The sequence below is a fragment of the Balaenoptera ricei genome, chromosome 14 (genome assembly GCF_028023285.1).
Source record: "Balaenoptera ricei isolate mBalRic1 chromosome 14, mBalRic1.hap2, whole genome shotgun sequence".
In the NCBI taxonomy this organism is placed as follows: domain Eukaryota; kingdom Metazoa; phylum Chordata; class Mammalia; order Artiodactyla; family Balaenopteridae; genus Balaenoptera; species Balaenoptera ricei.
This window is the reverse complement of record NC_082652.1, coordinates 84,951,707-84,973,418: the sequence shown is the minus strand read 5'-3', so window position 1 is coordinate 84,973,418 and position 21,712 is coordinate 84,951,707. Positions and strand designations below refer to the sequence as shown.

At 36.2% G+C, this 21,712-nt stretch overlaps 1 protein-coding gene across 1 annotated transcript; it reads left to right on the top strand.

Moving 5' to 3' along the window:
- Positions 1-9,941: 9,941 nt before the first annotated feature.
- Positions 9,942-21,436, top strand: LOC132347381 (3-hydroxyisobutyrate dehydrogenase, mitochondrial-like). The gene is given in 4 exon segments (XM_059893799.1): positions 9,942-10,109; positions 12,347-12,412; positions 20,123-20,438; positions 20,441-21,436. Coding segments are annotated over 4 exon segments (1,305 nt in total). The 3' UTR covers positions 21,196-21,436.
- Positions 21,437-21,712: the final 276 nt, after the last annotated feature.

Below are 21,712 nucleotides of genomic sequence, written 5' to 3'. Positions count from 1 at the left end.
TACCTTATTGTAACTCCTTCAATACAGACTAATAAATTAGGGGTGAGATTGAAGGATTCATCCATCTCACACACAGTGGTGAATAGTTGCCCGCTGAGAATCCTGTGTTAACTCAAACGTCCCCCTCCTTTCAGTTGTGAGCAGAGCTAGTGAACTTTGCCCTACTTAATAATATGTAAAATCCATTTTAACAGGAGTCTTCTGGTAGCTGTTTATATCTGTCCACAAAATGAATCAATTCCTTGACAAAATAACCCCTAGTCTCAGGAGTCACCTGTTCAGAATCTCTAATCTTCATAGTATTTTGTATAATGAGGGGTGGAATCAGTCACATCTATCACGCCCTGATACTTTTGCAAACCCTTCACAATAATATTTCAGTTCTTAACCAGGGTCATAATTTAGCCTCAGCTAGACGTATCTAGCACTTTGGATAACTGGCTCCACTGTGACTTTCACTAATATAGCTAAAAGCAGCCAAGGAGCCAAATTAATTGGTGATTTGCCCTTGGTTTGTAGCTTGTTCTTTATACATTTTGCTCTTTCCCCCGACACTGAATGTATAATTCTACATTCCATTTCCCTAATTGATCATAATGCTTGGGCAACCTCAAATCAGGGATGATTCAAGGGCCAACTTGGCATTAGAGATGATTCATTCTCCTTTTTCGTTTTTTATTTCCTCTGAAAGCCTTTGCCATTTATCTTGAGATGTTTCAATAACCCTGCCAACTACACTAGTTGCAACAATTATTCCTGTGTACTCACACAGGCTCTAATAAAGGTGAAGGATTCAACACAGCAGAAGAATGAAAGCACTGGCAAACAGGAGAGCAGTCAGAGATATCCAAGCAAGACTTCCAATATCCTCTCTTACTCACAGAGAACTTGATTCATCTCTGTTTGTGAACCTTCAATATATGCATGAAATGTATTAGTCTCAGGGAAACTCCAGTCTCATCTGAGAGGTGGTCCTTTATACCCCTCAGAGGTTGAAGATTTACATGTGAGGGGACTGTATTCCGTGAGTTCCCCATTGTGACCAGAAATTTTAAAAATCTGATTCTGGGAGGATCAGACAGTGTCTAGGAAAACATAAAGAAATACTGGTGATGTACACATCTAAGCAGGAGACATCACACAGATCCCCTTACAGATTAATGAAAGGAAATTTCAGTGAGCTGATGAGTCTATTGCTTTGTGTTCCTGAAACAGAATCTCATGGACATAGTCTCTCAACTGAATTTTCCTAAGTAACTACTCTGGTCTAGATATTGTGCCAGACACCAGTGCCTCATACAGAAATAGAACGTATTTCCTCTATCTTACATGGATATATAAGATATGTATAGATACATAAACAAATTGTATGAGATATTCTAAAATCAGGATAGAAATACTGAGTAAAAATACTGAGTTCTATCAGGAAAAGAGAAAGAAAGCTGCCTGAGGCTGTTTTCTCAAATTTGAATTATGAATACATGCTAAATCTATCACATTAATGGATAGTGATTTATTAGCAAATGGCATTTTTCATTTGCATTCATAAGATACAATTGCATATATTTGACTTCCTTTGGATTTGGAAATCTGAAGATCTTGGTAGAATTTGGAGATGTCAGTTCCAGCAAGTTTAAAATTCTACATAAATTTGGTACTTTCATTTTTCAAAAAATTTCCAACTTCTATGGTAAATATTCCTCAAAAGCTGAGTGCAATTCAGTCCAAGTTGGCTTAAAATGTATATCTTACCTATTAAACTCATAAAGAAGTTCTCATCCTAAGAGTTGTCTATTAAATATTGGCTATTAGAACTATGTTCTACATCAATATATATATTGTTTTTACTCTGTTACATTATGATGCTTCCTTTCTTCAACAATAAAGAGTTGGGACATATAATTGAGATTCCAAAGGATTTTCTACTATGATTTATCAACTTATATTTCTAATACAACCTAACTACACATAATACATATAAGTTATTTGGGACTTCTAGTCTTAATAAGTTATACAGGTGTTTACATCCCATAGAACATATTGACATGTTTTTTGGAAGCTTGGGGAACAGTTGGGCATATCGGGAAATTATCCTTAGCACTGTAAAATCTCCAGCCCATTTATGAAATGAAGTGTGTTTTCATTTGTTGGAGGAAGGGTAGAATAATGGCAGCTTCAAATATAAATTTTAAAAATAATTACTTCACATGTAGCCTTTCTCATCCTAACAGAAGAGGATGTTTTTATTCAAAAGATTGTTATCTCAGAAAAAGAAAGACAAGATTCAGGACAAAAGGGATACCACCTACAAAGGGCATCCCTCTTTGATAGAGAGAGGAAACTCCAGGATGACAGAAGGTGCAATAAGTCTAGAGCAAAGCACGAGGAAGAAAGTGATTTCAAAACCAGAAGTGATGGAGAATTTGATTTTCTCAAATTAGATTCTTGTAACTCTGTCAGGTGTTTGGATGAATGAAATACTGAAAGGAACGCAGGAAATGAAAAGCAAAATGAGGTAGTTATTATTCCCGGGGACAATACAAAAGTTGTTCAAGATGGCAAATGCAAACACAGTATACAATGTGGCTCAGCAGTCAACCATATTTTCCTAACATGTTTACATAAATACTAACGTAGAATAACCAGTTATGATTACCTAGAAAACTGAAATATAGCAATTGCAGTCATGAGCAAAATCAATGACCACATACAAGAGATACGTGATAAAACACATAAATGCATAGTGCCTGGCACTTACTTGTTAATTAAATCAACTTTACACAATATAATCAGAATTTCAAAGATTTGGAAAAGAATATTTCAAATACAGCATTTAAAATTTTATATGGCCAAGAAATATTTAAAAAATGATTTTGTGTGTGCACAACCAGGCACCTGTATCCATATAAGGACAAACAGAACCTTTTTTAAAAAATAATGAGTTTAGGAACTCATTATAAAATAGATGATTTTTATTTAGGTCTCCTCTTGTGCCCTTTATTCCTCAAAGGCAAAATCCCCCTCCCTTCAAGCACAGTGATTTACTGCTTCCTAATTCTCTTCCCTTGGCAAGAGGCATCTGATTTTGTCAATTACATAATAAATGAAGCTATTTTATAATTTATTAACTTTTTGAGAAATTTGCATAGTGTGGATTTTATCTCTAATTAGGGAGTGATTTAGTCAACCATTTGACATTTCAAGCCAAGCACAAGCAGCGCAGACAGTTTTAAGAAAGGGTCCTGCGATTATCCTGTGCCTGAGGCAGACATCCACTAAGTATGAAGAATGAAGGAGGGTGAAATGTAAGAGAGCAGGATTTGAGGACTGAAGTTCTACCCATTTATTGCCTCTTTCTAAATCTGCACCCTTTCTCCACTATAAATTTACTCTTCACTCTGATAAGAGGGCAGGACGATATAATGATCCTTTAGAGATATGACAGATCCTGGAGAACACTAATATGAAATTAACATGCAGAAACTCAGAGTAAAATGTTAAATAAACCTACCTCTCAAAAGTAAAATCCCACTGTTGGTGTCAGTGTCTGCTTTGCCTCACAAGGATGCTGAGGAGAATTAAAGACTCAATGAAAATGCCTATTAGAGACATCAGAGAATTTAATATGTGATTTGGTTTTCCACCTAAATGACTGTAATTAGTATTATTTGGAAATGGCATTTCACCTATATCTACATTATTAGCATGTAGTGCAAAGACAATTATGCGCGTCATTAGAAAAATATCCATTAAATTTGCTCTGGGTTTTATTTGATTGCAGCAATAAACTCGATATATATGTTTAGTACACACATTTTATCAGCCATGTACCAAAATTGACTGTTCAAAACAAGGCACTTTAGGAAAATTATTGTGCACAATATATGATAGGATGTGTAAACTTCAGTAAAGGATTATGTGTATGCCTATTTACAGATGCTGTGAATCATTATTCTCTTCACACATAAATGTGTTCCAACAAGCTTCTTTCTGTCTTAGTGCCTTTGTACCCGACATTTCTGCCTGGATCACCCCAGATAGTTTCCCACCAGCATTAGTTTTTTCTTCTTCTATAAATAGTAAAATCCCCAAGACTTAGCTGGGCTGTACTTGCAGCAGATGACTTTGTATGGGACAATGGAATGTAAGAAGTGATAGGTGCCTCTTTCACATCGAGCTCTTCAAGGCAATGTGCTTCCTTGTCCTTTTCTCATTCCCACTGCTTGGGATAAAGAGTGGTGGCAGGACCTGGAGCAACCACTTTGGACCCAGAGGTAGAAGCTTTGTGATTAGAAAGGTAGAGGGGCACTACCAGTGCTGGCCCGTTTACTTTCGGAGAGTTATACAGGAGAGAAACAGAGTTCTGTCTTGCTTGAGACAATGTATATTGGGGCCTCTGTGTTATAGCAAGGAGACTGGTACCAAACTTAGCTGTCCATGTCCTGGATATCTTCCCTGTGCCTTCAGATCATCTCTGCTTTGCTCCATTCCCTGGGTGGTTGACCATGATGGACATTTTACTCAGTTTGAGTTCAGCCAATGAGAAAGACTATCTGGAAATTGGGGGGAAAGGGGAGTGAGAATGATGTCTTCACTCCGTTGGTGTATTGCTTGCTGGGCCAAGGGTTGACAATGGCTCCATTATTCTCCTGGAGATGATAGCTCCCATCAGGGGGCCCTCTCCCACTGCTGAAGCAAGAGCTAAAGCTCTCACTCCAGATGTTGGCAACTGTTTCTTCTCCTTACCCCTCAGGCTGGTCGTGGGGTATATTTCATCACCCTTGTTGATTTCATTTGTAATTTGTCCCTCATTACACTTCTCTCACTCTGTTGAGTACGTAAATTTTCTCATAGAGTGTTGAATTGATACAATCATGGGGCTTGCTCAGTTCTCTTTATTCATAACTTAAACATCAAGGCAAGTAAAGTAAATTTTTTTTAATTAAAATAAAAATTATTATAAAGCACCATTTATCCAAAGTAGTTCTGCAGGTATTGAGAGACGTGCAAAAGTATGTAGAATACATAGGACATCAACCACGTGTTCATAGTCTTGGCAAGGAAACAATTAGAGAACAACATATGGATAATTATTTAATTGTATGATATGGACTGCAAGCGCCATAGAAATTGGTCGAAAGAAACTATGCTTGAGACATCTGTGTTAGATATTATGAAGCCTCTAATCTAGTTTTGAATTTTAAAGAATGGATAGAATGGGCAAAAGGACAAGAGAGGATATTTCTGACAAAAAGATTCATATAATCAAACCCACAGAAATATGAAGAAGCACATGTTATGCATGAAGGAAACATAAAATATGCCTATCTCAAGCTTCTTCAACTATTATTGAGTCCCTGGTATGTGCTGGACACTGGTAACACAACAGGTAGACAGAGATTCTTTTCTCATGGTGCTCAGTTATACTCTAGTTGGAGAAAATAGACTTTAAACACAAATATACAAATAAATGCATAATTATAAATTACAGTAATGATTGCTATCAAAGAAAACTCAAGGTATAATAAGGGAGTATAATTGAGATTGGGCAGAATGAATCAAAATGCCTCAAAGATATATAACCTGAAACCTCAGGGATGAATATGTCTTCCCTAAGGAAAGAAGAGGCAAGTGAGCGGAAGAAAGAGCCGTTCCACAACATTAAAAGCCTGGGTCAGTTCCTGGTGTAAAGGGATAAGTTTAGTATATATTAAGAAGTAAAAAATATCAGTGTTATTTCAGTCATGTGACTTAGAGGAGAAGATCTAAGATTCTGAGCACACAGTTCATTCAGGATTAATTGTTCAAGAACATTGAACAATTGAAAGAAAATATATATTCTTTCCCTAAAATAACAGAAATCTATATAGGTTCTGTAGGTCAAATCATATCAAATTGTATGTTTAGGGATATGAAAGTGGCAGATGAGGAAAAATTAAAATTAAAAGTGAGTTAGCTATGTTAAGTCATCTAGACACAAGATGATAGCCTGGAGAAGAATTTTAACAGTAGAATATATGTGAAAAAACTTTCATTTTAGGAAAAAATTATTGTTGCCTGATATCACAATTTTACTCTAAAATTGTATCCTCTCCAGGGCTGAGTGAAAGGCACCACCATTCATGAAATGAATTGTGCAAGGAAAATACCAGGGAGTCATTCCTCAGCTCTCTTTCCAACTTATCCAACTAAAGACACACACACACACACACAAACACACACTGACCACCTACTGAATTCACTGAATTTGTAGTCATCACTCAAGTTGCAGTTTAGATGTTACTGCCTTGAGATATGTTATATGATACCTCCCCATACTAAATATTAAATCCTCTTAATATCTTCCCTGGTTGCACTATTTTCATTTTAAAGTCCGCTTGTTGTGCTATATAACAGAATTGTGAGATTTTCATATATAGCAAGTATTATGTTTTAATTATACAGATATTTGTATATATACATGTTTAAAATCTATTTCTCCAATTATAGTATACTAAGCTCCATGAGAGCATGAACTTTGCCTGGTAGGTGTTATAAACTCAATCATGGCTAGAGTCATGCAATAAAACCAGGATTATTCTCCAAGTCTCTTTCCACCTTAAGCTATTTAGAAATAATACAGAGATTTTTGAAACTGTGTGGTGTTGATTAAAAAATATTAATGAATAGAAAAAATAGTACTGCAGAAATTAGAAAGTGTATTTCATCTGAAGTGTGTTTACTTTGAGACAATGGCTAGTTAGCGAAGTGATGGTACGATTTGGATGCATGACTATAAGAGCAGACCAAGGGTGAAAGACCTGCACTAGAACTGAAGATAAGGGGTCCAAAGGCTTTGGGTGAAATTTGAAGATAATGGCAGGGGTAGACTCTTCAGAAATTCAAGTAGAAAGAGAAGGGCAGATGGTTAATTGTCTAGTTGTGGGAAATATAATTCTGGGACTTGGGAATTAATAAAGAAACTAGAGGGATAGTGTGAAGCAATAGTTCAGACTTGGATTTCAGTCTGAATTTGCATGGCAAAAATCGACAGCTGTGTACCTTGTCAAATATTACAATTGCCTAATCTGTTTTAAAATTTGGGTGGATAAGAATGTATATAAAATGCGTTGAACTGTGGATCAAATATGGCACCTAATAAGCACTCTATAAATGTCCACTATTATTATTAGATGATGGAGGACCTGGACAGTGCAATGTCAACACCAGCCCTTTTCTCTAATTAAGAATTACTCTTAATATTTGGTCTAAAATATGCAGTGGGTTATAGATGAGGAGATGGTATTACCAAAATAACTCATTTGGAAAGGTATACAAAGAACGTAAAAAATCTGTTGGACATTCATGTTTAAAAGCTAAAATGTATTTGGACACATCCTAAATAATGCTACAAACTATTTACTAAATTACTACCATTTGTGGAATTAAACTTTACTTTGCCCTGCCTTTCTAGGTCATTTTCTGTTTTCCTCTGGGTTCTGGAGAACTAGCCACTATTAACTCAGTTAAAATTCTGGGCTTATAGCACCTTTCACCATTATTCCATTACCTCTATGAAAAGGGCCCATGTCAGACTCAATATTGATCAAAATGACCCCTCTAGAGGAAGTTATTTATATTTATATATTTGAGAACAAATCAGTATTCAGTTAGGATAACATTTTAGCTCTTAAACTAATAAAGTGACCCTATTAAATATGATCTGCTTTTCCATGCATATTGAATTCAGAAGCTCATAGGAGGTAAACACTGCTAAGAAGCACCATTCCACATGGCAGAAAAATGGGAAATTGCTTGCTACAGTTTTATGGTTCCAAGATCCATTTAAGTCTCACAGTGTTCAGTTACACGGATGTCATTAATGCACGTGGGGCATTATCAGTGCTTTCCAGACATGAGTCTCATTATTGTCATTAGTCTGACTCTCTCCTGATTCTGGAAGTTTTGCAGATTAGAGGGAAGAAATGTACTCAAGGAGCCATGACTGCTAAGGTTGAAATGATAAAAGTGGAAAAATAATATCATTCTACTTGCAGTTATTTTGATAGAAATCATCTGCAAAATATATGTGTAATATTTTTACAGAATTAAATTTAAAGTATAATACCAATTATTTTATTGAAATATTTGGTAATTATATTTCTAATACATGGAAATATTAATTTAAAACAAAATACATAATATGTTTATTTAAAAAGCAAGCAAAATGAAAATAAGGTAAGATATAATTTAAATTATACCTTGTATTTAAAAAGTGAAATTGTATGTGTTAAAGAAAAAAATATTATACACAGTTGTTACTATTATAACTGTAAATATTCCATGTTATATTGAAAATTTTTGAAAGTACATACAAGGAGAGAGAGTAGCTAAACTAAAATGTGTTCTTATAACCCAGAATTTCCAAAAACAATATACATTACAGAAGAGACTGGATAATATTTTGCACCATCCACTCTTATCCCAAAACTCCTCTAGATGCAATGACTTATCTGAATTAAATATAAATCCTTTCTATGCTTTGCAATATTGATAACTATGCCATTATTTTATAGGAAAACTAATCATTTGCATTTATGTTGACAGTTACATGTATTTGCCTGTTAGGTTCAAACTTCAGGAAGGGATAGAAAGATACAACAGTAGTTCAAGTCATCAGATACGTGGGAAAAAATCATGATCAAGTTAGAAGTGAACTGACTAATCGCTGCAGCAGTCAGGAGATGCAGCAAAGCAGTGTGCCCATGTTCCTCAGCCCTAAGGAAGCTGTAAATCAAGATGTGTATATATATATACATGTCTTTGTCTTTCTAATGTGTCTTTCTAATGTGTTGGTTTAATGTGATAATATTAAATACATACCGATAGGAGCTTAACGTGGCAGATGGTCCTTTCCAAAGATGGTTGAAACAGTATCTCCCCCTACTGCCATGTTGAATAAGCCATGTACAGATGATCTGGTCAACAGCCCAGCTGAGCTTCCAGCAGACAGCCAGCACTGATTGCCAGCATCAGAATGACCCATTCTTGAACATCTAGCTGAGCCAAACCTTCAGATCACTGCTGTCCGAGATGACATCTGATTACAGCTATATGAGACACCTGAAGCAGAACTGCCCAGCTAGGACCTTCAAATACCTAGTACACAAAAGCATGAGTAAAATAAAATGAATTTTTAAGCTGCTAAGTTGTGGGGTAATTTATCATGCAGCGAATATATTCTAGACAATTTTAAAATCAAATAAGGTGTTAAAAACTTAATTTAAAATAATGAAATTTTAGTCGATATTATTGAGATAATAAAGATATCCTTTACTAGTTGAATTTACATGAAGTTATTATTTGTTATAATGACAACACCAGTTTTCCTAAAAATTCATCATCCAAATAGATAATTGGCTGTACTCTGAATTGGATTGCATTCTTTAAAATATTATGCATAATCACCATCATTTTCCCACAATATGCAGTGAAAATATCATCTATGAAAGAGAAAAAAACTTGTGAAGAAAATGTGAGTCTCACAGCCTAGAAAAGTGCTTATGTTAGAAATAAAAATTGGGGCAAATGATAGTGAATTGAAATATGTGAAAGATGAGTGACTTGAGCATAAAGAACATGCTTGATTTTTCATGCATGAGAAACTTTAGGATGAGAAGCAAGGAGTCTTTGGCAATAAAGCATTCAAAGATGGGCTAACAGTGCTTTCAGATGGAAGGTGAGGTTATGAAAAACTTTATTTGGTGAATCACTCTGAAAATGAAAAGATCCATGAGGGAATATTGAAGAGTACCTGTTATATGGCTGTCAACTCAAAACCACCTCAACGAAAAAGCTTCTAAATGATTTGAAAATCTATCTTATTTATTAAGTAATATTAAATAACATCTAACAAAATTCATAAATCACTTAATAAACAATAAGTATAAATACTAAATATAATGACAGTAAAACACACAGCTCTTCTGATACCAGAGGATGCTCTTGGAGAGCATTCTAGTGTTGGTCTATTGTGGAGAGAATTTGTGAGTAGTCATTTCACCTCCCAGTACCATGGTGTTATTGACATCATTGGACCAAGGCTCTTGCCAACCTCCCCTCATGAAAAGGTAAATGCAAATAAAAAATGCAAATTAAAACTAGCATTAATTTTAGATAACATTTCTCTTTCTGTTGGCAAGGGTTGAGGAAACAGGCAAACGGTACAACTGCAGGGAGGGAATTTTGTCAATATCTTACAAATTATAGTACATTTAACTTTGGACCCAGTCAATGCATTTTTGGAAATCAATTCCAAGGATATACCTGCATGAGAATAAAATTACATATGAGCAAGATTAATAATTGTAGCCCTATCTGTAATAGAAAAATAATGAAAACAACACAAATGTCTATTGATAGGAGACTATTTGAATAATATCTTTCTAAGAAAGAGGAAAAGCTTGTGAAAAAATTAAAGGAGGCTAACAGGCTTAGCTAAGTGCATACAGTTGAGATAAATGAGCAAATGATAGTGTGTTGAGATATAGCAATCCATGAAAGATCCAATCATGGAAGGCATGCTTAACTTTTTCTATGAATGAACATTTTCAGAGAAGAAAATAAAAAGCTCCAGTTCATAAAACGTTCAAAGAGAGGCCAATACTACTTTAGATGGAGATTGCAGTTATGTTATACTAACATCTTTGTTGGAAAATCTCTCTAAAAATCCCGAAGCTTTTAAAGTAGTACTTACAGCTCCTTGAATCGTAAAACTTGCATGATAAAGATATTAGTCAATAATTGTGTGATAAGTGAGCAATTACCATTTATTAAATACACAGAGAAGGAAAAACTGACAAATAAGGCTGTTCTGATTCTAGATGAAATCAACCAAGCCAGAAAGGATGAAGCAAATATGGTAAAATGTTAACAATTATCAAATAGAGTTAACAGGGGCGTTCATTTTATCATTCTATTTTTCTGTGTGTTTAAAATAGCCATGATAAAAATTGGGGGGGAAAAGCATTGTAAAATACAGAGTTTTAAAAAATATCAAGCAGTCTCATGTTTTCAAGAGTTGCATAATTGCAAGCACAATGAATTCGAGGCAATAGTCACTTTGACTTTCTTCTGTCCTTGTTCTGTGGCTTCGTGTCTGGCTTCAGATGAAAATTCACAGCCATCCGCTTTCTGAGCCTCTAGTGCCCAGGAGAGACCAAAGTTCACCTTCCTCTGTGCTCAGACGAGGACACATGGCAAGACTTTACTCGCACTCCTTCCTGTACCAGCTCACTCTTGCTCACATTTACCTTCCTTTGAGTACCAATAGCTTCTTCCCTCTTCTCTTGTGACCAACTGCACTCTACTAATACTTCAATCTGTTAGGAACCGTTATTTTTAATTGCCTTATTTGTTTTAACAAATGATATTTGTACCCATTGTTTACCTTTAAAATAATATTTCATTATTTATTTTAAAGAACTCATTGAGTGAAGCTTAGAAGGAAAATGTAATACCTACATGATACTGTACAAAGTTGCTCTGATCTGAAAACATAGCTACTAAATTAGTTTAGCATTAAATTAGTGGGTAATCGTGATACATGCTTCGTATGAGGCAGAAATTCTCTTCACATTGTCAGAAAACTGCTAAAATGTGTTTTAGAGATACTTAGTGAGATTAAGTTTTTGCTATTACCTTTTTATTTCTCTCAGTTAAAATAATGCCATGGGGTTTGTATTATCTAAAACGTGTAAACGATGGAGTAGAAAGACGTGAGAAGAATTTAGGAAATGTGGGGAAATGTGATTTTTTTTCCTAGTCATTATCAAAAACTGTAAATCAGTGATGCAGTTCACATACATATAAGCATACAGCTTTATATGCTAATCTTTCAAGAAAATCTCTATATATGCTGAATATTTCTATATTCAGTATACTTTCTGTATTCAAAACTTATTCTCTTCAGTGGCCTATTTTACTGTTTTTGCACCTATTCCATTCCAGGATTTTATTAGGTAAATATTGTTTTTCATACATATAAAATGCATTTTTCTTTTATTTCACTGGAGTATCTATATTTTAGCATTAAGCTTTGTTATTTTTTCATAGTGTGCAGTAATAAACTGGAGTTGCATTCAAATGATGTGGTTTATCATGTTAAATCCTTCACTCTTGATTCTGTATATTCTAGATAAAAAACTGAGAACTTAAGCTAAAGAAAAATGAATTTTATTAATAGTTTAGCATATTTTCAGTACTTTCACAAAGAAGGAACAACTGTTGCTTTGGTGAATTATAAGATGTTTTATACAATGGACACAATATATTCATTTATATTCTTTTGTTTTTCATGTTCTCTCAGAATGATCACTGTGTTTATCCAGAACGAGTACATGATGAAAGAAAACAAAACCAAACTGATGGAACTGTAAGTGTCTGAGAATCCCTCCTGCTGCTACCCGGTAAGGGTGACTGTTAATCTTTGTCCTTTGCCCTCTTGCATGCCCTCATTTCCTCTGGTTCCGCTGCATTTTCCTTTCCTGCTCACACTCCCAAGACTGGAGGCTATTACAGCTCACTTGCTTTCAGTACTGAATAAATGGTCTATCAGTTTGACCTTTTATACCAAGATTTCTGCTCGCAGTATGTATTTCTATTTTTCGTTCTGGAGAGTTGGACAGTGCACTTATGTGTTTCGGAGATAAAATAATACTATCAAAATACTGTGTATTGAAATGTAAAATCGATAGCTAGTGGGAAGCAGCCGCATAGCACAGGGAGATCAGCTCGGTGCTTTGTGACCACCTAGAGGGGTGGGATAGGGAGGGTGGGAGGGAGACACAAGAGGGAGGAGATATGGGGATATAAGTATATATGTATAGCTGATTCACTGTGTTATACAGCAGAAACTGACACACCATTTTAAAGCAATTATACTCCAATAAAGATGTTTAAAAAAACATACTGTGTATTGAAAGGCAGTACAGTTTTTACTTCCTGAATATAATTATATTTTAACCAGAGCAGAAAGTTTCAATATTTACTTAGAGAGAAAGTTATTACCCTTATGTATTTCTTTAGTTTTTTTTTGTTTGTTTGTTTAGAGAATTAAGTTCAATACCAGTCTCAGCTGGAATTTTACTTCCTTTTTCATAACTTAATTTCATCGAATATATTTATTTAAGGAGAGAAGGAAACGGCTAGGCTGAAAAATTAACTGATTTTCTTGTCCAAGCAAGGAATGAAAGACATAAAATCACTGTTAAGTGTTAGAAAAGCAAAATAATTCCAATAATATCATTATTTTATTTCTGTCACTTTAAACATTGATGGCAGATCATGGTTGATTTTCATTTTTCCAAAAATGTCCAAATATCATTATCAAATTTTATATTATATTTTATTTTCAATATCATGGATAATATGTAACATTGCTGAGTGCTTATTATGTGCTAGATGCTATTTTAAGCACCTTGTTTACATTAATTTATTTAATTTGCACAGGAATTTATGAGGGAAATAATATTGTAGCCACTATTTTATGGTTGAAGAAACAAAAGCCAAAAAAAATATAAGTGGTGGGTATAGCAGGGGTTTGAATACTACAAGGTGATTCTAGTTTCTATTTATGTGTTTTATCATTAACCATATAGATTCTCTGTTACCATTGCTGCTTCCCCTGGGCAAAAAGAATAAATAGATATTTTTAAAAGTTCCAACTATTCTTGAGGCCTACATAGCTGACATTTTTCTCCATTTGACTTTTAGGAACAGTTTATTATTAATTTTATGTTACATTCAGATGGTTCTCTGCTATTTTCTATGAAAAAAATACAAAGCAAAATAAAAAGAGTTCAGATACTAACTGTACACTTTAAAAATGATGAAACTACAAATGTGAAGGAAGCAGATTTCAAAACCTATAAAGTGTAAAACTTTAGAAAATCATCGATTTAGGTGTTTTTTAGTAGATTAGTGCAACTTAGACTTTATATTTCCAACAACAGAGTAAGGAATTTGCTATGGTCTGAGTGTTTGCATCCGCCGCAAACTCATATGTTGAAATCCTAATGCCCCACATGATGGTATTTAGGAAGTGAGGCCTTTGGGAGGTGCTTGGGTCATGACTCTGTAACCCTCATGAATAAAACTGACACTCTTATAAAAGAGATGACACAGAGCTCATTGCCACTTCCACCATGTGACGAAAAGCAAGGAGGCACCTGCTATGAACTAGGAAGAGGGCCTTCTTCCTTGACCTTGAACTCCCCAGCCTCCGTAACTGTGAGAAATAAATTTCTGCTGTTTATAAGCTACGCAGCCTGTAGTATTTTGTCATAGCAGCCCGAACGAACTAAGATAGAATTGATTATACTTTCTACATCAAAATCGTTACAGATTGCCTGGTTTATACAAGTCACTATGCTATGCAATTTATATGCATTAGTTTTAATACTGAATTCAACATTTGAGGTTTATATTATTATTATTCCCATTTACAGACAAGTAGTTAAGATAAAGGGAAGAAAAACTGGGCTAAGTTTTGGCATTGGTTGGAATGTAAGAATATTTAATCAAGCAGAATGAGAAAGAAAACTACTTAAATATCAAAAAATAATTCAAATATTTTGATATATGTAGTAAAACACTTGGCATACTTAGAAAGTAATATTAAAAATAGTTTAAATAATCACATTTAAAACCAGTACTACATAAAGATACTACACATCATTGTATGTAAAATTGCAAAATTATTTTCTTGAAAAATATCACAGTCAATTTTAATTGAGGAAGGACCTTGGCTTTAATTGCCATTAAGGCATAGTAAATTTTTAAAATTCTGAATAAATTTTGTGCGATGTATTTATTCAAACATTCAGTTGAATTGTATATTATCATAAATGTAAAAGTCCACACTGTATTTGAGTAATTTCTAAATCAACAGATACCAAAAAGCAATGAAAACTGTTTCACAAAATCATAAAGGAATGGGTTCTCCAAAGAACTTCTATGCATATTTCAGGAAACTCTAGAATAATAGGTCTAATCTTGAGAATCCAAATAATACATTTTGAATGTTACCTCTTCCATCTTATCTTCTTTCTATTAAGATGTCACAAGAAAGCCTTTGAAAATTAAGCAATTGTGAATTTGGGAGTTAGAAATCTGAGTTAAAATGGATTTTTGAGGGAGGGTGAAATACAAAATCTTTAATAAGTCAAGTCACAAATTTTGAGTCAGTAAAAGGAAACTTTCCCCGAGACATAATATGACATGTTATCTAAAGAGAGAAGGTAAGAGGACAGATTAAAAGGAAAAACAAAAACAAAAAAACCCTAAAGGATTTTTTTAGGAAAATAACTGGGGGACGGAGAGGATGATTTAATAAGTAATATCACAGCTCCCAACCCAGAATATAGGGACTGAGCATTACTAGGTGGCAAGAGGAAAACTACAAGGAAGATTCTGCTGGGTTGAAGAAATTCCAGCAGGTGATGAGAAGAACACACTAATAGTAGTATTAACCAGAAGTCAGAAATGCAAAACCATAAACGTATACTTTTTTTTCCAGAAATCAAAGGGACTTTAAAAAATATAGAACTAAAATATTAAAACAGTGGAGACTGGTGAGAATAAGAATATCTGTAACCTACCAAGGGTGAGATACTTTATAGCAATAATAATCTTTAAGCCTTAGAAGGAACCTGTGAAGTAAGTATGATCGTTGCTGCTTTACAAAAAATATGTCAGAGGGCTTCCCTGGTGGCGCAGTGGTTGAGAATCTGCCTGCTAATGCAGGGCACACGGGTTCGAGCCCTGGTCTGGGAAGATCCCACATGCCGCGGAGCAACTAGGCCCGTGAGCCACAGCTGCTGAGCCTGCGCGTCTGGAGCCTGTGCTCCGCAACGGGAGGGGCCGCGATAGTGAGAGGCCTGCACACCGCGATGAAGAGTGGCCCCCACTTGCCGCAACTAGAGAAAGCCCTCACACGAAAACTAAGAGACCCAACACAGTCATAAATAAATAAATTAAATAAATAAATAAAAGTAAAAAAAAAAAAAATATGTTAGAAATTGACTCCAAGGGTTAAGACCTGGAGCAGGAAGAAACAACCTAATTCTATAAATAACGATGAATGTACGCATTGCTTATTCTGAGCCAAACACGAAGCACTTTGCATGGATCATTTCACTGAATCCTTAAGGTAGTTCCTTGACTTCCGTACCCGGCTCTTTCCCACCTGACCAATGAGGCATCCTGGGCCGGGGAGCTTAACTCTACTCAAGCCTCCACACCAGTGCTTCCGGCATCCTGGGCAAGCCAGTCTTTTGATGTGCACCTGCGAGCCTCTTTCTCTGTTGCAGGACTTTGTCATATCTGACTCTGACCCGGGAAATAATTACCAGACATAGAAATCTAAAGCACTCCACGTGTTTTCAAATGCCTCTCAACGGTTAGAAAACAAAGAAACAAACTAAAGCAAAGTTTGCTTTACAGGGATGCATACCTCAGTTTTTTTTTTTTTTTTCCCACCAGGATTCTCTCTTTTAAAAGTATAAGTGTTGCTACATTGTGAGTATCTCGCTGTATACATCAAAGGAAGGAAAGAAAGTATCAACTCACACACATTTATTTTCATTGACTTCTCCAAGAGCCTACAGAGGTAAATGGGAGAGATACAATGCCTGGAAAACCAAGATAATCAAGCAACTTCGACTGTTTTGGAGGAGAGATCTATAGTTAGATGATTTCATATAGACAGTTTCAGCTTAAGCTTATTTAGGCAAAGGAAAATGTCACTTTAATCAGAGGAAAATGAAATTCAGACACAAAGTCACTTGTACTCTAATATTCATTACTATAGAGTTTTTAAATTTTCCTTAGAAAATGTGTGCATGTGTGTGGATATTGCAAATATATTTAGTTGTTAGTTTTATTTTCCCTTCAAGACTCAACTCATTTCTGTTTTGATCTCTAGGAAGCTTTTTCACACTTTTCCAGCTCCCAAATACTCAGTTCTAATAATCTGTTTTGCCAATGCACAGTAAGAATTACAATACAGTAGAACAATAAGAATTAGATTGAAAATAAGAAGAAAAGTCACCATCAGTATCTTAAAACTTCCTGACACATAAGAAATGTAAACTATAAATATCACTTAATATAATTTTAGTAAATAAGTTAGCTATGAGGACTATAAATATATTGATATACACTTGCTAAAAATACATATTTGTATACTTCACATTACTATAGTCTAATAATATTAAGTATTTTGAAAAAAATCGAGATCATAGAGAGATGGAAAAAAGGTAATAATAATAGAGGTTTGAAAATCAAAGTAGAACAGCGGATGGATAATCCAAGGATGTTCTCTGGAGATGACCCAAGGAAAGGTCTCCACTCTGATCCTCTTTCAATTAAAACTCAATAGTCCATTTGCTTTTTCTCCCCCTCATAAACTATCATGAAAGTTTTCCTGCTCAAGAACAACTGAACCAAAAGTCAGATGGACCAGTTATGCCACTGAAAAACCTTAAAAAGATAAAATTTTTACTCTTTTGCTCTTAAGAAAATTGCCATTTGTCAACCCCAAATCCATCTCTCTGCCACAGAAATAGGGTCATGGCTGGTCACATGGCTGCTCAGCTGGAGCCTAAATATTCCAGTGTTCTCTGCAGGCAGGAGGATACCAGATGACTAAATTCTCCTGAGTGTCTGTGAGCTGAAGTCGCATGTACCACAACTAGGTGTGGGTTCTGGGACAGCAGATGTGTGCTCCTACACACTCTTCAACATCTGCAGACAGAAGAAGAGGGATGACTGTCACTCAGCTTCTGTCTGCAGACACGTCAGCCCCCTAGAACATGGCAGAGCCATGGATGGGAGTAATTCTGATTCTCTGAAGGGCAGTGTGGAAAAGAGCCATCCATCAACCCACGCCACTCACCTTGGGACTGTTAGAAGTGAGGGAATGAACTTCACTTTTCTCTGGGTCATCTCTGTCACAGCAGCCTAGTCTTCGCCCTCTGTAACCCTTCCTCAAAAAGACTCTTGACTGTGTTTTCTGTGTTGTCTAGTCCCAGCTGCAAATGTTGTAAGATAGCAAAATAAGAAGAACATGAGGATACAAAATAACTTTAAAAAAAATATTTATTTATTTATTTGGTTGCACCAGGTCTTAGTTGCGGCAGGAAGGCTCCTTAATTGCAGCAGGTGGGCTCCTTAGTTGTGGCATATGAACTCTTAGTTGCGGCATGCATGTGGGATCTAGTTCCCTGACCAGGGATCGAACCCGGGTCTCCTGCATTAGGAGGGCGGAGTCTTATCCACTGCACCACCAGGGAAGTCCCCAAAATAACTTTTTTACTCAAATCTCTCTGTTTTTTTTTTTTTTTTTAAAGTTCAGCATCAAATTACTCAGGGTCCATTCCTGGCTTCAACACGCTGACGTAATCAAAGGTGAGCCACAAAATCTCTCTGGTTGCCTCACCTCTAAAATGGTCATAGTGATAATATTTATCTCGTTATTACAAGGATTAAGTGTTATTATTTATGTACACTGCTTAGACCATTCCGGCTCACAGTAAGCTATCAATAAATGTTGCTGTTATGTGGTAAAAATGCCACTGCCGACCCCCCTGGCATATTTTCTGGCCTGAATCAGTTAGAGCCACAGTCAGGACAAGGAGGCCCCTCCTGTGCATAGTAGCTGTCAGAGGTCAGCAAACCTTTTCTGTAAAGGATCAGATAGCATAGGCATACCTTGTTTTATTGTGCTTCCCAGATTTTCCATGTTTTCAAATTGTAGGTTCGTGGCACCCCTGCATCAAGAAAGTCTATTGGCTCCATTTTTCCAACAGTATTTGCTCACTTCGTGTCTCTGTGTCACATTTTGGTAATTCTTACAATATGTCAAATTTTTTATTGTTATATTTGTTCTGGTGATCTGTGATCAGTGATCTTTGATGTTACTACTATGATTCACTGAAGGCTCTGATGATGGTTAGCACTTTTTAGCAAAAAAGTATTTTTTAGACATAAGGTATGAACATTGGTCTTTTTAGACATAATGCTACTGCACATTTTATAGAGTACAATATAGTATAAACATAACTTTTATATGCTCTCTGAAACCAAAAAATTTGTGTGACTCGCTTTATTGCAATATTCACTTTATTGCCATGGTCTGGAACCAAACCCATAACATCTTAGAGGTACGTCTCTAAATCTTTTAGGCTTTGCTGGCCATAAAAGTAGTCTCAGCCACTGAATTCTGCTGTAGTAGTGCGAAAGGACCCACAAATAAGCATGGCTGTATTCCAATAAAACTTTATAAAAACAGACAGTAGTATAGATTTAGCCAACAGGCTGTTTGCCAAACTCTGAGTTAGACTAATGAATTATGGACAGGTGATAAATGCTGATATTGTGTTTCATCATTTCTTAGTAAGATGTTTACACAAAGTCACAGTAAAATGTGAACAGTTAATCTGAAGATTCTCACTGTTAATTTTGCTATATTTACTGACGTCAGGCAGATGCTTTTTATTCATCAAATCACTCAAACATTTATTGCTGTGCCTACTGAGTTTGACACATTTTTATTTTTATATATATATATATAATGTAAAATTGACAACCATAATATATGTTCTAAGTTTGTACTTAGATTAATCAAGGAAATAACTGAACAACATTTGGTTAAGAATGTAATACCTTTATCTCTGAATATTTATTGGAGAGGTAGGGAGAGACATAAAGCATCATCACAGTTAGAATGACTAGATTAAAAACTGAGAAGATAAAATACATAATAAATTGACCCTGCAGGAAAATTCACTTCAGAGTAGGAAATACTTAATAGGTTCTTGCGAGTAGGTCACGGCTCAAGATTACTTTGCCTTTAGCGCTTTTGATAATTTACTAAGATGCATTACTTCTCGCCCTCTTGTCTCTCCTGCCTTTTTTCTCCTTCCCATTTTTTTCCCTCTCTCACAGTCAATGTGTCCAAACACATTCATCTTCCTCTCACTCCTGCCTTTAAAGTCACCTTGGACTTTCTATCCGCAATTCTGTCTGCAAGTAAAATAGTCTTGCGTCTTCTCCCTCCCCATACTTCAACTTTAAAATTTAGAGCAGTCAGTGGGTGAGCCGGGAGCCGCGGAGGTCACCGTGGGGAGGGGGGGCGGGGGCGGGCAGCGTGGCCGCCTCCTTACGGCTCCATGGAGCCGCCTCCGGCCTCCGGTACTGGAGCCGCCAGCAGCGACCGGCAGTGGCCAGCCTTGCAGCGGTGTGTTCTAGGTCAATGGCTTCTAAGACTCCAGTTGGATTCACTGGAGTAGGCAACATGGGGAATCCAATGGCAAAAAATCTCATGAAACATGGCTATCCACTCATTGTTTATGATGTGCTCCCTGATGCATGCAAAGAGTTTCTAGATGCAGGTGAACAGTGTCTTCCCCAGCAGATGTAGCTGAAAAAGCTGACAGAATTATTACCATGTTGCCCACCAGCATCAATGCAATAGAAGCTTATTCTGGAGCAAATGGAATTCTAAAAAAAGTGAAGAAAGGCTCACTATTAATAGATTCCGGTACTATTGATCCTATGGTTTCGAAAGAATTGGCCAAAGAAGTTGAGAAAATGGGAGCGGTTTTCACGGATGCCCCTGTTTCTGGTGGTGTGGGAGCTGCTCGGTCTGGGAACCTCACGTTTATGGTGGGAGGAGTCGAAGAAGAATTTGCTGCTGCCCAAGAGCTTCTGGGGTGCATGGGCTCCAATGTGGTGCATTGTGGAGACGTCGGGACTGGGCAGGCTGTGAAGATCTGCAACAACTTGCTGTTAGCTATTAGTATGATTGGAACTGCAGAAGCTATGAATCTGAGAATCAGGTTAGGGCTTGACCCAAAACTCTTGGCTAAAATCCTAAATATGAGCTCAGGATGATGTTGGTCAAGTGACACCTATAATCCTGTACCTGGGGTGATGGATGGAGTTCCCTCGGCTAATAACTATCAGGGTGGATTTGGAACAACACTCATGGCTGAGGATCTGGGATTAGCACGGGACTCTGCTGCCAGCACGAAGAGCCCAATCCTTCTGGACAGTCAGACCCATCAGATCTACAGGATGATGTGTGCGAAGGGCTACTCCAAAAAAGACTTCTCACCCGTGTTCCAGTTTCTACGAGAGGAGGAGACGTTCTGAGTTTGCCCTTTGGCTGTGGACCCTGTTAGGAACCAAACTCTATCTTGGAGCCTCTTATAGCTCACTCCACAAGTAAATGGGCTGAATCAAAGGTCACCTGTCTGCTTTTGTTTTTCTAGTTCACAATAAACCCTGGGAGTTTTCACCCATTTTTAACTGCTTATTCTTTTTATCTATTTAGCAAACACATATTATCTGATTTTTTTTTTTTTTTTCCTGCAAGCCACTGATGGTCTCTGCTAGTAGCTAGCTGACTGACCTTTTTCAAAAGTTTGATTCCTGAGCATCATTAGCTAAAACATTGCCTACTTCAATCAGGATATTATTTACGGCACTTTACAAATACAACCAAATTTTTTTCCACAGGATAAAACCTATCCTGGAGGAAAGAAAAGAAATCGGTGTGAGGAAAGGAGTTAGAGAAAGGGGAAGTATAGTGAATTACTCCCTGTGTCCCTCAGAAAGTTTGTCCTATTAACCCAGTGGTGGTATTCTTGCATTCTGAGGTTACTGGTTT